Source organism: Malaclemys terrapin, chromosome 9 (genome assembly GCF_027887155.1).
Source record: "Malaclemys terrapin pileata isolate rMalTer1 chromosome 9, rMalTer1.hap1, whole genome shotgun sequence".
Lineage (NCBI taxonomy): Eukaryota > Metazoa > Chordata > Testudines > Emydidae > Malaclemys > Malaclemys terrapin.
This window is the reverse complement of record NC_071513.1, coordinates 73,336,747-73,354,954: the sequence shown is the minus strand read 5'-3', so window position 1 is coordinate 73,354,954 and position 18,208 is coordinate 73,336,747. Positions and strand designations below refer to the sequence as shown.

The 18,208-nt window shown below is 43.6% G+C and overlaps 1 protein-coding gene across 5 annotated transcripts in view; it reads right to left on the bottom strand.

Annotated features, from left to right (window-relative positions):
- The window catches only part of FBXO36 (F-box protein 36), a 118,713-nt gene that overhangs the window by 62,838 nt on the left and 37,667 nt on the right, over window positions 1-18,208 (bottom strand). For all 5 annotated transcript variants that reach the window (XR_008446212.1, XR_008446211.1, XM_054039934.1 and 2 more), the window contains exon 2: window positions 5,752-5,860. Coding sequence is in view for 3 of the 5 variants with exons in the window: in XM_054039934.1 (XP_053895909.1) it covers window positions 5,752-5,860 (109 nt within the window). In the remaining 2 variants the exon portion in view is untranslated. The remainder of the gene's footprint in view (window positions 1-5,751; window positions 5,861-18,208) is intronic.

Here is an 18,208-nt window from a genome sequence, read left to right as displayed (position 1 = left end):
TATGTGTGTGCTGGCAAGTGGGTAATGAAGTCTCAGGGCAGGTCTTCACTACGGGGGGGAGGAGGGGATGTCGATTTAAGATACGCAAATTCAGCTACGCGAATAGCATAGCTGAATTCGACGTATCGGAGCCGACTTACCCCGCTGTGAGTACGGCAGCAAAATCGACCTCCGCGGCTCCCTGTCAACGGCGCTTACTCCCACCTCCGCTGGTGGAGTAAGAGCGTCGATTCGGGGATCAATTGTCGCGTCCCGACGAGACGCGATAATTCGATCCCCGAGAGATCGATTTCTACCCGCCGATTCAGGCGGGTAGTGTAGACCTAGCCTTAGCGTGACATGTGATCATGTCACCTGAACTGGAATCCATCTTTAACCTTGTGCTTTTCCATTGAGAAGGGGGTGGGAGACACAGAGTGACAAAGGATTCCCACCTTATGCAAAAGATAGATAAGTGGGTGGAACAGAGAAAAGGGAGAGCCATCATGAGGAATCCCCTAGCTACCACCTGAGCTGAAACAAGGGCTGTACCAGGTGTAATCAGGCACAGACTCATCCCTGTGGCGCCTCCTGCTGGTCATCCAGGGGAATTAGCTCAGCCAGCATCCAGAGCGCCCTCTACAGGCCATGTGTCCTGCCTTGACCCTGGTGCCCTTGGCTTGGGTGCTGTCCCCCTGGCAGTACCCCACTCTCTCTCTGGGTCTCCCCACTCAGGGGAACCCCTATCCCAATGTTGCCTCAGTCATAGCTACTGCCAGTCACCATCTAGCCTTCACGCCCTGGGACAGACTGCAGTCTATCAGCCAATCATCACAGGCAACAAAGGGTTTGGACTGGCTGCCTTTACCCACCCTCAGGTTGCCCCTCTGCAACCCCAATACCTATATGCGCCTAGGACCAGGCCCTGCAGCCTGGGGAGTTGCTGGCCTACGGCTTCCCAGCCCCCAAGGCCTTTCCGCAGCCCTGCCTCACTCTAGGTCCCCGGGTGAGTTCCCCAGCAACCAGGCCTAGGCCTAGGCCTGGGCCTGGGCCTGTCTCTCTCCAGTCAGAGGGAGACTCCTCAGTTTCTGGCTGCCCTGGCCTTCTTGTAAGGCTCAGTTGTTCAGTTTGGGGCATGGCCCCAGCTGCAGCCACTTGCCCAATCAGCCGGGGTTTTGCTCCTTTTTACAGCCCCAGCCCACGGCAGGGCTTTTCCAACCCCTTCAGGGCTGGAGCGGGTATTCACCCTGCTACACAGGGGAAAGGATTGTGCTCAGACTAGGAAGGCGTCCAGTCTGTGAAAGAGACTTATTGAAACATCTTTCAGGGTGAGATTTTATCTGTACTCAGTTGTATTACTGTATTAGGCTTAGATTTGTGTGTTTTATTTTATTTTGCTTGGTAATTCACTTTGTTCTGTCTGTCACTATTTGGAACCACTTAAATCCTACTTTCTGTATTTAATAAAATCACTTTTTCCTTATTAATTAACTCAGAGTATGTGTTAATACCTGGGGGGCAAACAGCTATGCATCTCTCTCTATCAGTGTTATAGAGGGCAAACAATTTATGAATTTACCCTGTATACGCTTTATAAAGGGTAAAACAGATTTATTTGGGATTTGGACCCCATTGGGAGTTGGACATCTAAGTTGCTTTCAATTAAGCCTACAGCTGTTAGGGGTCGTGGTTCAGACCCTGGGTCTGGGTTTGCAGCAGGCTAGTGGGTCTGGCTCAAACCAGGCTGGGTACTGAAGTCCTAAGCTGCTAGGGTAGGAAAGCAGGGGCAGAAGTAGTCATGGCACATCACTTGGCAGTTCCCAAGAGGGTTTCTGTGATCCAACCCGTCACATACCTATCGGCTCTATGAGCTCAGATGTGAAAAAATTACATAAGGGTATGTTTGAATACCCTCAGAGCTCACTGAGATTCTCATGCCTAAGAGCAACTGATAGTATTTAGTGACTTGCACCAGTTGTTCATTCTTATCAGGGACTTAAATAGATTTTCTCTCCTTCCCTTGGAATGTGAAGATCTAGAATGTGTGCCTTCTACTATCTTCCATGAATGTACAGTGATGCTGTAAACCGGCCTTGAAAAATCATAAAAATTTACTAACCCAGGCACCAAATCTACTCTCTCCACCCTCTCATCATCACTATGATAATTATGATGAGAAATAAGTGATCTTACATAGCTGTCAAAAAAAAAAAAAAAAAAAAAAAAAAACCTCACTCTAAGCAGATGGATAATTAGTATTTTAGAAGGCTGCAGTTAATGTTATCAAAATTGAAAAAATGTGTAAGGCTGTTTTGAAGTATTTCTCCCAGATTATGTTATGAAGCCATTTTGTTCCCAGATTTTACACAAAAATGAAGGCTTGTTAATGCTGCATACTGTATGAATGTTTCTTTCAATGTTAAGAATAGCAAGTTTATTTATATGGTTAAGAAAGTAGATCAATGGTTTACTACTATGCAGCACATGCACTGGATCTGCTCATAGAATGGTATGCACGTTTGTTATTACTATAAAAACTACAATAGCAAAAAAATCAGCTTACAGCCATGAATGTGTAGATTGTAACAGAAATCTAAGTAACCAGGAAGTATTAAAAAGTTTATTTGAAAATGATTACTTCAGAGGCTTTCTACTGGATGCTTCGAATGCCTGCAGGGATTAGTGGCAGGCATAATGTTTTACTTGCAAGGGAATATATTTTACCTCATGTTTGCTTGACAGGAATAAATCAAATGATATTGTTATAGCACTCTTTTTGTGAACATCTCTAAGCACTTTATGTTACAACCCCCCCCATAAAATTAAGATTAACTATACGAAGGCAATGTAAAGTTCTAATTAATTCTTAAGACTAAAATTAAATTTAGCTACTGGCCTGAAAGAGTGCAATGTCAGCAGAATGTACTACATACGCTTAGGATCAAATCCTGGCCCTACTTAAGTCAGTGGGGATTTTTGTCACTGACTTCAACTGAAACTGACTTTGGCATAAATTTCAATAAAAATAATTAGATTGCTGTTCCAATAACAGTTTTGACAGCAAAGTTTTGAGGAACCTCTGAATATCTGAGGGAAATACCAGCAAGACTTGTAAGCCAAGAGGTGAGAAAAAGACACAAAAAGGTCTGAGTATTTATGTGAGACAGCAGCAGAGGTGATCTGGAATAGTTCCAAGACTGTTTAAAATACAATAATGGTTAATATGATCCACAAAGGAAAATTTGGTATATAAAAAAGTGACCCTGAGATGATTATCTTTGGAAACAGGAAGAAACTTTTTTACAGTAAGTGGGACAAACTGACCTGGGCTTCAATAGTGCCCATGTAATGAGGTTCAGAATCACCAGTAGTACTTTCAAAAGAAGCATGCAAATACAATACAAATTAGATCCCAAGATAAAACCTTGAATGAATCTAGAAACATTTTTAGCAACACTAGAAATACAAGCGCCAAAGGAAAAAAACTGCTTATGTTGGTAAGGATTTAATTATTTCTATTTGAACAACATGCCAGATATCCCAATACACGTGTTTCACTGTGACATGATTCAGGTATCAAATGCCACAGAAAGGTCCAACAATATATACAGTGACACAAAACCTTTGCTATTACATATGCACAGGTTACTACAGAGCTGAAGAAAAGCTTACTTATGGGTGCTAAAAGAAAAACTAATTACATTTGTCAAATAAATCATTAGGAAGGGTTGCTAGAATTCAGCTGTAAACACTGTTAGCAATCTCTCACAGGAAACAAAGGGTACCAAAAGGCTACTCATCATTCACACTATATTTCCTAAAAAGCTCAAGTTGTTTTAAAAATTTATATTACCACTGCCAAGTTAAAACATTGTGGAAGACTACTGCATCTGAAGAAACAGGGATATTAAAAATATCAGCAGTAAAAGAGTTGAATATATTCAAGGACTTCTAAGCATCCGCCAAGAATCGAATTAGCAATCAATTTTGTTCAGTTTTATTGCAAATTTGTCATTTACAAACAAACAAAAATTATGCTAATTAAGAGTTAAATTTAAACTGAACTAATCTTAATAACTTAAACCAACTTGATCTGTGGTCTTGTTTTTCTTTCGATCTGAAGTTGATATATACACCTCTACCCCGATATAACATGACCCGATATAACACTAATTCAGATATAATACGGTAAAGCAGTGCTCGGGAGGAGGAGGGGGGGCGAGGGCCTGCGCTCTCCGGCAGATCAAAGCAAGTTCGATATAATGCAGTTTCACCTATAACGCGGTAAGATTTTTTGGCTCCCTGAGGACAGCGTTATATTGGGGTAGAGGTGTATTACCAATTGCTTTCATTGTGGTGCTTGTGTTCCACTTGGAAGTGACATGTCTTTACAGATCATCATTCAAAAAATGTGATAAACCAGAAGATACCATCTGTATCCAAGACATTTCTCTACATGACACAGGAGCATCTAATCAAAAAAGTGTCACAGTTACCAGGTAACTATACCTCTGTCCCCTCTTGGTCTCTTTGAGTATGTCTACAGAGGGATAAAAAACCCTGGGCTGGCCCGGGTCAGCTGATCCAGGCTCACAGGGCTTGTGCTCTAAGACTGAAAAAATCACTGTGTAGATGTTCAAGTTCGGGCTAGAGCCTGAGGTTTGGGACCCTGTGAGGATGCAGAGTCTCAGTACTTGGGTTCCAGCCTGAGCCTGAAAGTCTGGACAGAGAATTTTAGCCCCAAAACCTGAGCCTGAGTCAGCTGTGGATCTTTTGTTCTTCTGTAGACATACCCCTAGAGTGTACTCCTCAAATCTCAGGCCTTGAGCTGTTACCTTTCTTGGAGTGAAATCATGTGATTCTCCCACTTCTTAGACCAGCCTTGAGCTGCAGTTCCCAGGTACTAACCATGATTATCTCAGCAGGTCTCAGTTAGGTTCATTCCCTGTTGTTCTGTTCCCTCCAGGACCTACGACCAGTGGTGTCCAATGACCAGACGGCCTTCTTTAAACAAAATATTGTTTTATGTAGAACAGTGGTTTTCAATCTTTTTTCATTTGCAGACCCCTAAACATTTCAAATGGAAGTGGAGACCACTGGAAATCTTAGGCACAGGCCACAAGCTGAAAACCACTGTTCTCTAGTAATTACAACCTGTTGTAAAAACCACTTTTAACAGTGTAAAACCATTGTTCTATAGTAATTACAACCTGTTGTGGACCCCTTAGACAGTCTGCGGACCCCCAGAGGTCCACAGGTTGAAAACCATTGATTTAGAACCAAAGCATTTCAGAGAAAAAGATCTTAAAACAAACAGACTGTACACATATCTAGTTAAGGAAGGGCCCAACTGCTTCAGACGTTGCCACAGGACCTGTTTCTGTCTCCCTGACAGTCTGTTCTCCTCAGGAACAGCTGAGAACTCCCCTCCTGGAGTCTTTTTAACTGTTTCATGTCCCTTTGAATTATTGTGGGAATCTGAAAGTAGCAGCTTCACCAATAATAACATTGTCACTGTCTTGTAATCTCCCTGCTAGGATTTGTTGGAAGGAAGCTTATCTAGAGCTTGTGTTGCCTTTCTGCTTCTTTTTCTAACAGCCCCGCATTAACTGAAATGAATACATTCATACTGGAAAGCCCAATAACCCAGCAAGAGCTATTTCAATAACCAATCACGTACAATATTTATAAAGTTACAGAGCAGTGTTCCTAGAGTTACATAGAAGTTCCATGTTTGCCACAATAAGTGTATAGTCTTTTTCTAAGTCTTACTCTGAAGAGATGGATCATCCAAGAAGTATTCATGAGATTCTTTAAGTTCCCCAGGCTTTGCTTCACGAAATTCACTTCTAAGAGAGATTTTCCACCATCTGAAAATTACCTATGATTGATAAGAAGATATTAGCAAGAATTAACGAACATCAACTACTAGTGGATAGAATATATAACTATAATCCTGAATTTTAATAGTAACAACTATTTCATTTCTAAGTACATATAAATTGTCATACTGGATCAGACCATAGCTACTCCCAATGGCCACATCTGATGCTTCAAAGGAAACAAATAAACAAACAAAAAAACCCAACAACCTAGACAAGTGTGAATGCTGTATATGCAGGGAATATTCTTTCTTTATCACTGCATGACAACTTTTTATATCCTTAAGCGTGAGATTTAATTAATATCTTGACTTGTATAACTACAAATATTATTTTTCATTCTGCATTTAGCAGCAGATGTGTGTGTACCAAAGGATAAAATTAAAAATACATATAATGAAGATGCACTGTTTACATACTCTAAATGAAAATTTCAACTAAAAATGCTGATTATAATCTGAATAATGAAAGGCTCTGATGAAAAATGGGAGTACAGTTCACTAGATAGGTGTTGCAGAATAAGCAAGTTAGAAACCTTAAAACCATCAACCTCAGCCTAGACCAATCCACACAAGCGGTCCATTTCCTGGACACCACTGTGCTAATAAGCAATGGTCACATAAATACCACCCTATACCGGAAACCTATTGACCGCTATACTTACCTACATGCCTCCAGCTTCCATCCAGGACACACCACACGATCCATTGTCTACAGCCAAGCTCTAAGGCTAGGTCTACTCTACCGGGGGGAGGGTCGACCTAATATATGCAACTTCAGCTACGTGAATAGCATAGCTGAAGTTGCGTATTTTAGGTTGACTTACCTCGCTGTGAGGACAACGGCGAGTCGACCGCTGCCACTCTGCCGTCAACTCCGCTTCCACCTCTTGCCGCGGTGGATTTCCGGAGTCGACGGCACAGCGATCAGGGATCGATTTTATCGCATCTTCACTAGACGCGATAAGTTGATCCCCAATAGATTGATTGCTACCCGCCGATCCGGCGGGTAGTGAAGACGTGCCCTTAGATACAACCGCATTTGCTCCAATCCCTCAGACAGATTGAAGCACCTACAAGATGTCTATCAAGCATTCTTAAAACTACAATACCCACCTGCTGAAGTGAAAAAACAGATTGACAGAGCCAGAAGAGTACCCAGAAGTCACCTACTACAAGACAGGCCCAACAAAGAAAATAACAGAACGCCACTAGCTGTCACCTTCAGCCCCCAACTAAAACCTCTCCAGCGCATCATCAAAGATCTACAACCTATCCTGAAAGATGATCCCTTACTCTCACAGATCTTGGGAGACAAACCTGCCCTCGCTTACAGACAGCCCCCCAAGCTGAAGCAAATACTCACCAGCAACCACACACCACAGAACAAAAACACTAACCCAGGATCCTATCCTTGCAACAAAGCCCGATGCCAACTCTGTCCACATATCTATTCAAGTGACATCATCATAGGACCTAATCACATCAGCCACGCCATCAGGGGCTCGTTCACCTGAACATCTACCAATGTGATATATGCCATCATGTGCCAGCAATGCCCCTCTGCCATGTACATTGGCCAACCGGACAGTCTCTACATAAAAGAATAAATGGACACAAATCTGACATCAGGAATCATAACATTCAAAAACCAGTAGGAGAACACTTCAACCTCTCTGGCCACTCAGTAACAGACTTAAAGGTGGCAATTTTGCAACAGAAAACTTCAAAAACAGACTCCAGCGAGAAACTGCTGAACTTGAATTAATATGCAAATTAGACATCAACTTAGGCTTGAATAGAGACTGGGAATGGCTGAGCCATTACACACACTGAATCTATTTCCCCATATTAAGTATTCTCACACGTCTTGTCAAACTCTCTGTAATGGGCTATCTTGATTATCACTACAAAAGTTTTTTCTCTTAATTAATTAGCCTCTTAGAGTTGGTAAGACAACTCCCACCTTTTCATGTTCTCTGTATGTGTATATATATCTCCTTACTATATGTTCCATTCTATGCATCTGATGAAGTGGGCTGTAGCCCATGAAAGCTTATGCTCAAATAAATTTGTTAGTCTCTAAGGTGCCACAAGTACTCCTGTTCTTTTTGCGGATACAGACTAACACAGCTGCTACTCTGAAACCTAAAATGAAAAAGTTAAGTGTTGACATTTAAATTATTATCTTTATGTTTCAAAGTTGATATTCTACTAAGAAGAATGGGGCAGTACCCATCTCTTAGAACTATAGTTTCCAGCTCCCTGCAATAACTACATCATTTTACATTCAATTAAGATTTTTAAGGTTCACTTTGCAACAAGCAGGGCTAGAAAGATTGTTTTTAAAGCAAACCAAAAAAAATTAAAACAGATTATTGAGCACATAACTGAGGCAAGAGATTAATTCATTGGTGAATCCAGTGGCCATGGAACTGTGGAATACAAGGAGCCCTGCCTAATAGTCATTTTCCTGGATCTCTTTTAAAATACTATGTAGCATGCTTGAGCAGTTGTTAGACTCTCTCTTTTTAGTATCTTATTACTATTATTTTAAATAAGTCAATCTTCACAAGTCAGGAAAAACAGATACCACTATTGTCGACACTCAAAAATCAAGAGTCTAGCCTCCAAAAATTTTGAGATTTTTAAAAATAGCAAGTATTGGGTTCTTTTTACTTGCTTTCTATATTCCTCAGTAGGATTTGACTTCCAATTTGTAAAGGTTATCTTTTTGCCTCCAAGTGCCTTTTTTACTTTGTTGATTAACCATGGTGGCAATTTTTTTTTTTTTTTGGTCTTCTTACTTTTTTTTTTTTTTTAATTTGGGGTATATATTTAATTTAAGCCTCTATTATGGTGTTTTTTAAAACCATGCGGCTTGCAGGCATTTCATTCTTGTGACTGTTCCTTTAATTTCCCTTTAACTAGCTTCCTCATTTTTTGTGTAGTACCCCTTTCTGAAGTTAAATGCTACTGTGGTGGGTTTCTTTGGTATTTCCCCCTACCTCCACTCACAGGGATGTTAAATTTAATTATATTATGATTGCTATTACTGAGCAGTTCAACTATATTCACCTCTGGGACCAGATCCTATGCTCCACTTAGCACTAAATCAAGAATTGTCTCTCCCCTTGAGGGTTCCAGGATTAGCTACTCCAAGAAGCAGTCACTATATCCTAGTAAAGAGGAGAGGATAGTCCAATTGTGTCTAGAAACTTTATCTCTGCATCCTGTCCTGAGGTGATATGTACCCAGTCAGTATGGGGATAGTTGGAACCCTCCATTATTATTGAGTTTTCTATTTTTATAGCCTCTATATTCTCCCTGAGCATTTCACAGTCTCCATCACCATCATACTCAGGTAGTCAATAGTATAGTTTTACTTCTATACTCCTATTATTCAAGCATGGAATTTCTGTCCATAGAGATTCACTTAAGATTTTTACTATATTTGACCGTATACTTTCACATATAGTGCCACACCCCCACCAGCACAACCTACTCAGTCATTTCTATTTTGTACCCTGGTATTACCATGTCCCAATGATTGTCATAATTCCACCAACTTTCCGTGATGCCTATTATATCTATATCCTCATTTAATACCATGCACTCAAGTTCACCCCTCTTGTATTTAGACTTCTAGTATTTGTATACAAGCATTTATAAAATTTGTCACCTTTTAGTTGTCTGTCTTCATGTGACATAACTGAATGGAACTCTTTCATTTGACTGTTTCTCTTCAGTTCCTACCTGTACTTTAACAATGTCTATCCTCTCCTCTTTACTAGGATATAGTGAATTTCCATTAATAGATCCTCCCCACTGGATGTCTCTGTCTGAAACGTGTGCTCCTTCTCACCTGTCAGCTTTCCCCCACCCCTTAGTATAAGGCTAAAACATAGATGCCTAGGGAACTTTTACGCTGAAAACTTAGATGCTGAGTGAGATTAAGTACTTCCAGTGTTTGGCAGGAGTTTTGTGGATAGCAGTGGAGCCAAACTGGCACTTTGGCATCCAAACTGGAGTCTTAGGTGCCTAAGTCTGGGGTACCTCAAGTACCTTTGTGAATGTTGGCCTTAGTTCTTTTGCTTCCTGAGAACAAGGACAGCCATAAAATGGAGAGGAGTGTTGGGAGAGATAAGAGAGGCTCCATTTGCTCACCTTCTACCTAGTGCACCTGTGCAAAGCCAAATACAACTAAAACACCAATGTTCTTCTAGGATAGCAAAAACCACTGTTAAAGCAGGATGGGAACTTGCTTACATTCCTTTCTATTACGTTCTCATACTATTATTGTCAGAAGTGACATTTCTTTTCAAAGAGATGGCACCTCCAGCACAGAAATGCCAAGTATGATTAAAAACTTAAACAAAGACACTTACGATAATGGATTCAAGATAACAAATGCTTTTTACCTTTTGAACTTTTATATTGTCGAGTTGAGCAAAATGTGTCAGCTTCTTTCTTGGTCTTTCTACTGACTTAATGGGAGTTACAACACGGATACATTTGGCCCAAACTTAGTGAAATTAAAGAGCTGTACTTTAACATTGGCTTCTCTTCTAGAATTATTAATCTGTGATCATTCATACCTGAATGTCTCTTACTAACACAAGTCTTTAAGTCTAATTCTTGTAAAATTAGAATCAGGATGCTTATTGTATTACATTAAAACAGGTTCCAAAACTCCATAAAGTAAAATGAATTAAAGTAATATATCTCAGTCTGGGAAGTCCATATTCTCCAAGCAATAAAATAGAGTGTACAAAAAGAAAAGTTACTGGCCCAACTTCAGCATTGGTGTCAGCAGGCACAAGCCCAGCTGAAGTAAGTTTTAGTAGAACCTGCTTACACAAAGGGTACCTTTGCCCTACAGTCTTGCAGGAGTTGGGATATATTTATATTATTATGAATAATTTATAAAAATGTATGTAAACCCAGGCCCAGATCCTGAAAAATGATCCATTTACATAACATTTATGCCCATGCAGAGTCACGTTGATGTTGGGCACAATGTTCAACATGAGCTGAACACTATGTTGGACTGAAGCCTAGATAGATGAATGAAGCTCTTTCTAAATGAAACCCACAGGCAGATGTTGATTTCAAGCCTTCAGCAAATACTGGGTACTAAGACCATGAGATATTTTGCAAATAATCACAAACCTATCAGAAATAGCCTTCATTTCTGAAGATAAATAGCACATACATCTTACACAATGCAGAAATATTTTATAGTGTATGTTTATTCTGTATTGGCAATTATCTTCTGATAAATTAATAAATAAAAATATTGGGCCTGATCCTCAGCCTGTAAATCATCAAAGTCAATGAAGATATGTCGTTTACACCACCTTAGGATTTGGCTGGCTGCTTTTAACATAAACACACACACACCTTATTCCAATTGACTGATGGCTGAAGTCCAAAATATCCTTGCATCAAAAAGCCTCCAAAATGGAACTTCCTACATCAAGAAGGTTCAAATGATGTAATTCAGTCCTGTTTTTAAAGGGAATGCACTAGATGATTGTTTCACTAGGTTTACCACTTAAAGCTTGGGATTCCTTATAAATCTAATGTAGTTATCTAGTACTACTGCTAGAATAAACCTCTAAAGAAAGAAAACTAGAACAAATATTAACAAAAGAAAAATGTTAAAATTCAACTATTAAATATGGTTCAGAGGGATTTGTTGAACAAGGACTGAGGCTCCAATTCTGCAAACACTTATGCATATGCTTAAGTTTATGCACAAGCAGTCCCAACGGGACTACTCATGTACGCCAATTAAGCATGTGTTAATTTTTACTTGGATATTTCAATGCCCGAATCGGGGCTGACAGCGAGAACTGGAAAGGAGTAATCGGGCCACATGGTGTAGGCAAAATGAACAGCAATGGACTACTCCTTTTGGCCTGGTCTACACTAGGAGCTTATGTCGAATTTAGCAGTGTTAATTCGAATTAACCCTGCACCCGTCCACACAACAAAGCTATTTATTTCGACACAGAGGTCTCTTTAAATCGATTTCTGTACTCCTCCCCGATGAGGGGAATAGCGCTAAATTCGACATGGCCATGTCGAATTAGGGTTAGTGTGGATGGAATTCGACGCTAATAGCTCCGGGAGCTATCCCACAGTGCTCCACTCTGTTGACGCTCTGGACAGCAGTCCGAGCTCGGATGCTCTGACCAGCCACACAGGAAAAGTCCCGGGAAAATTTGAATTCCTTTTCCTGTCTGGCCCAGTTTGAATCTCATTTCCTGTTTGGACATCGTGGTGAGCTCAGCAGCACTGGCAACGATGCAGAGCTCTCCAGCAGAGGTGACCATGCAATCGCGGAATAGAAAGAGGGCCCCAGCGTGGACTGATCGGGAAGTCTTTGATCTGATCACTGTGTGGGGCGATGAGTCAGTGCTTTCGGAGCTGCGATTGAAAAGACGGAATGCGAAAATCTACGAGAAGATCTCAAAAGCCATGATGGAGAGAGGATACAGCCGGGATGCAATGCAGTGCCGCGTGAAAAATCAAGAAGCTGAGACAAACGTACCAGAAGACCAAAGAGTCAAACGGACGCTCAGGATCCCAGCCCCAGACATGCCGTTTCTACGAGGCACTGCATTCCATTCTAGGTGCGGCTGCCACCACCACCCCACCACTGTCCGTGGACTCTGACAATGGGGTATTGTCGACGGCCGCTTCCTCGGAGCTGTTCGCAGACGGGGAAGATGAGGAAGGAGATGAGGAGGACGAGGCAGTTGACAGCGCTTTCAACGCTGATTTCCCCGACAGCCTCTCTTCATCACCCTCATGGAGATCCCCTACCAACCCTCCCAAGGCGGTAACCTGGACCGTGAATCAGGGGAAACATCAGTAAGAGGGTGTTTTAAACATTTATTTTGAATAGAATAGGCATGGTATGTTAGCAATGGGTTTTTAATGATTAGTTTCCCTAGGCGCTTAACTATTTAGTCCTTGCCAGTGCAGCTACTGGAAAAGTCTGTTAACGTGTCTGGGGATAGAGTAGAAATCCTCTAGGGACATCTCCACGAAGCTCTCCTGGAGGTAATGTGAAAGCCTTTGAATCAGGTTCCTGGGGAGAGCAGCCTTATTGCCTCCTCCATGGTAGGAAACTTTTCCGTGCCAGGCTAGCAGCAGGTACTCCGGTATCATTGCCTGGCAAAGCATGGCGGCATACGGCCCTGGTGTTTGCTGGCATTCACGCAGCATGCGGTCTTTCTCTGTCTCCGTAATCCTCATCAGAGTGATATCACTCATGGTGACCTGCTTTGAATTAGGGGAATTTTAGTATGGGGACTGATTGCCTGTTCCTTTAAATAACTGTAACCGGCGGTTTACAGCCACGCGGTGGGGGCGGGGAGGCGAACCGTTCCTGCTGAGCGGTTCGCCGGCAGCATGCAGAGATCTTTCCCGGAGACAGCTGCGACGGGGGTGGGACAGGGGCAGAGTTCCTGCTGGCCGGATCGCCGGCAGCAGGAACTGGCCAACGCTAGGAGCATTGCTTGGAACGTGAAAGGAGGGCATTGCTGTAAATTAAGCTTTAAGCAGCCAAAAGTCTACGGCTTACCATGGCCGCCTGCTAGCAGAATTCCGTTGTCCGGCCCCGCTTGTGTGATCTGTACAGCAAGACCCCAGGCACTCAATGTGAAGACCGAAAATTCGACCTTGTACTGAGTGCACATGTGATAGGTACTGTGCATGGTCTTGTTCACAGAGAAAGACTAAATTCATTGTTCGCAAAAATGTATCTTTGTGAGGAATTCACTCCCTTTTTCCCATCCCACAGCTGCGAGTGTCTCCAGACCTACCCCGGCATCCCCCTCCCAGAGGCTGGCGCAGATCAGGCGGCGAAAGAAAAGGACACGGGACGAGATGTTCTCAGAACTTATGGTCTGTTCCTGAGCCGAGGCGGCACAGAAGACCCAGTGGATGGAGAACATGTCGCAATACCAGCGATCACACAGCGAACTGGAGGACAGGTGGTGGCAGGAAGACCAGCAGGTGACTCAAACGCTGCTTGGACTGAGGAAGCAAACGGACACGCTCCAGCGCCTTGTAGATGTTCTGCAGGACCGGAGGCAGGAGGACAGAGCCCCGCTACATTCTATCGCTAACCGCCCTCCCCCGCCACAAAGTCCCATCCCCACCTCACCCAAAGTCCCAAGAAGGAGGGGCGGCAGGGGCCGTGAAAACAGTCACTCCACCCCTGCAGACTGCTCAAATTGCAGACGGCTTTCATTCCCAAAGATTTGATACGTCCTTTCCTTCCCTCCAAATGCGCCTCACCCAAGCCCCCGTCCCAGTTTCATCCCCTGTGTAGTTCTTAATAAAAAATACGTTTCTGTTAATTACTGTTTCCGTCATGTTCTTTTAGAGGATGGTGTGTTTGAAGGGGGGGAAGGGGGTTGGTAGTTGGAGAGGACAGTCACCTTTACCAGGGTACAGACACGAGGGCAGGTTCAGCAGAAGGTCACACACACATTGCAGTCACTAGGCACACTGGTCAGTCTGGGAGGTGGTTTTCATGTTGTGTGTGTGTGTGGGCTATGTGAGTTTGTGGCGGGGGAGATGGTTACAGATCTTATGCAGCGGTCCTTAGCCTGGATGACAGAGCCACGCAGCAGGGGATCTGTAACTGCCCTCCCCCACCACAAAGTCACATAGCCCCCACACACACAGTCCCGAAAAGGAGGGGTGTCAGGCTCCGTTGAAACAACCAGTCCACTAGTGCGGATCTGCTCTAGGAGCAGGAGCCTGTCATTCCTCGAGTTTAGAAGCGTTCTTTCCATCAGTACGCCCACTCCCCACCACAGTCTGCGTCCCAGTTTCAAGCCTTTACCGCGAAATCCTGAATAAAGAAAACGGTGTTAATGAACAAAGTTTCATTTATTTTATTTTTAAAGGTGTGTTGGAAGGAGGGGAAGGGGGTTGGTAACTGGAGAGGATAGTCAACATTAAGTGGGTAAAGAAATGGGGGCAGGTTCAGCTTCTGTTTAAAAAAACGTAATAGTCACAGGTTACCATGGTCACTCTGGAACCTAGCTTTCAAAGCTTCCCGGATGCACAGTGCGTCCTGCTGGGCTCTTCTAATCGCCCGGATGTCTGGTTGGGCGTAATCAGCAGCCAGGCGATTTGCCTCAACCTCCCACCCCACCATAAACGTCTCCCCCTTGCTCTCACAGAGATTGTGGAGCACACAGCAAGCTGCAATAACAATGGGCATATTGGTTTCGCTGAGATCAGAGCGAGTCAGTAAGCTTCTCCATCTCCCCTTCAGACGTCCAAAAGCACACTCCACCACCATTCTGCACTTGCTCAGCCGGTAGTTGAAGAGTTCTTTTTCACTGTCCAGGGCGCCTGTATAGGGCTTCATGAGCCAGGGCATTAGCGGGTAGGCTGGGTCCCCGAGGATCACTATAGGCATCTCACATCCTCAACAGTTATTTTGTGATCCGGGAAGTAAATACCTTCCTGCAGCCGTCTAAACAGACCAGAGATCCTGAAAATGCGAGCGTCATGAACCTTGCCCGGCCATCCGACGTTGATGTTGGTAAAACGTCCCCTATAGTCCACCAGTGCTTGCAGCACCATTGAAAAGTAGCCCTTTCGGTTAATGTACTGGCTGGCCTGGTGGTCCGGTCCCAGGATAGGGATGTGAGTTCCATCTATAGCCCCACCGCAGTTTGGGAATCCCATCGCAGCAAAGCCATCTATGATCACCTGCACGTTTCCCAGGGTCATTACCTTTGAGAGCAGTAGCTCATAGATTGCGTTGGCTACTTGCATCACAGCAACCCCCACGGTAGATTTGCCCACTCCAAATTGGTTCACAACTGACCGGTAGCTGTCTGGCGTTGCAAGCTTCCAGAGGGCTATGGCCATTCACTTCTGGACAGTCAGGGCTGCTCGCATCCGGGTGTCCTTGCGCTTCAGGGCAGGGGACAGCAACTCACAAAGTTCCAGGAAAGTTCCCTTACGCATCCAAAAGTTTCGCAGCCACTGTGATTCATCCCAGACCTGCAGCACTATGCGGTCCCACCCGTCCGTGCTTGTTTCCCGGGCCCAGAATCGCCGTTCCACAGCATCAACATGACCCATTGCCACCATGATGTCCATGGCGCGGGGTCCCGTGCTTTGCGAGAGGTCTGTTCCCCTCTCAGACTTAATGTCCTCACCGCGCTGCCTTAGCCTCCTCGCCTGATTTCTCAGCATCTGCCTCTGAAAAAGGTGGATGATAAGTCGCAAGGCGTTGACAACGGCCATAACTGCAGCGATGATCGCAGCGAGCTCCATGCTCGCAGTGCTGTGGCGTCCACGCTGTCAATCACCAGAAAAGTGCACGAACTGATTGCCTGCCGGCGCTTTCACGGAGGGAGTGCAGGAGTGAGGGTTGAATGATGACAGTTACCCAAAACCACCCTCGACACATTTTTTGCCCCAGCAGGCATTGGGGGCTCGACCCAGAATTCCAGTGGGCAGTGGGGACTGTGGGAACTGTGGGATAGCTACCCACAGTGCACCGCTTCCAATGTTAATGCTTGCCCCGTTAGTGTGGACTCAAAGTCGAATTACTGTCTTTAGTGCGGATACACACGTTCGACTTTGTAATATCGGTTCCACAAATTCGCTTTAAGTAAAATCGAACTACTCTCGTAATGTAGACATACCCTTTGAGTCTTTGTTCTGAAAATGACCTGACCATTACTAACACTCTGTTCTGACAAGCGGACAAATACAAAATGACGTGGATGCACCCTAGGTCCAAACAGTCGCATCTGATAGATTATGCCATTGTTAGAAGGCGAGACATCCGAGACGTACTGATTACACTGCTCTACAGCCAAAATGCTTCTGAAATAAATGTAGTCAAACTTTACTAATTCTGGGTCACTGAGAACGAAAATGATGCCTAAAATTGTTGATTGGCTCAAGTTTTCAAGATATGCTATTGGGTCAGTATATATGACCCTTGACTTGGGAATGGCAGAGGATAAGTGAGTTATAAAGGGAAGGGATCTCAATTTAAACCAGAAATGACTAACATACATCTTTGACTGGATCTATGAATAAATCTATGACTGGGTTTGGACAGTACTTGCTTTTTAGGCAAAACAATGAATAATGCAATCTGAAGCTGGTATTGCGTCATACATGATATGAATTGCATCATGTTATTCCTAGAAGTCATGGATGATGCAATCATAATGAAGCTTACATCACTCTGCTGAACAAATTGCCCTATATCAGCTCTAGAAATCATACAGTGTCGTGCTCTCTTATTTGTCAGTGTTTGATTTTGCAAAGGGACACATTTCTGTTTAGCCAAAGTGAGCAGAGATGCCTCGTACTTGTGTGAACAGTGCAGATAACTTCTGCTATGTTTGTGGTGAAGTGACTTTTGCATCCCAAAAGCGCAGTATAACCACTATGGTTAAGAAAGCCTATCACCTTTATTTTGGCTGCAAAATTGGAGATCAGGACAAGAGGTGGGCCCCACACATATGCTGCAACGCTTGTGCAACAAATCTTCGCCAGTGGTTGAACAGGAAAAGGAAATCTATGCCTTTTGCAGTGCCAATGATTTGGAGAGAGCCAACAGATCATACCAGCAATTGTTACTTCTGCATGGTGCCTCCAGTTGGGAAAGGTGTGTCAAAGAAGAAAAAGTGGACTGTGCATTATCCAAACATTCCATCAGCTATACGCCCAGTACCCCACGGAGAAGGACTGCCGGTTCCTGATGCACCAGAATCATTCTCACTTGCATCAGACGAGGAAGAGGAAGAGGATGAAACTTCTGATCCTAAATCATCAATGTCACAGGACCCACATTTTCTCCCATCCTCCTCCTCTGAACCACACCTCATAACACAAGGTGAACTGAATGACCTTGTCAGGGATTTGGAACTACCCAAGAGTAAGGCAGAGCTGTTGGGCTCGAGACTACAGCAGTGGAATCTCCTGGCAGGTGATGTTAGGGTTTCCATGTTCCGTGACCGTCAAAAGGATCTTGTCCCATTCTTCTTCATGGAAGGTGATCTTGTAGCCTGCAACAACATCCCTGGTGTGATGGCAGCCCTCAATATCGTTCACGATCCAGATGAGTGGAGACTGTTCATTGATTCATCGAAGACGAGTCTTAAAGCTGTTTTACTGCATAATGGCAATGTTTTGCCATCAATTCCAGTTGGTCATGCAGTCCATATGAAGGAAACCTATGACAACATGAAACAACTTTTGAGGTGCATAAACTATGACCAACATCAGTGGCAGCTTTGTGGCGATTTGAAGGTTGTTGCTCTCTTGCTTGGTCCGCAG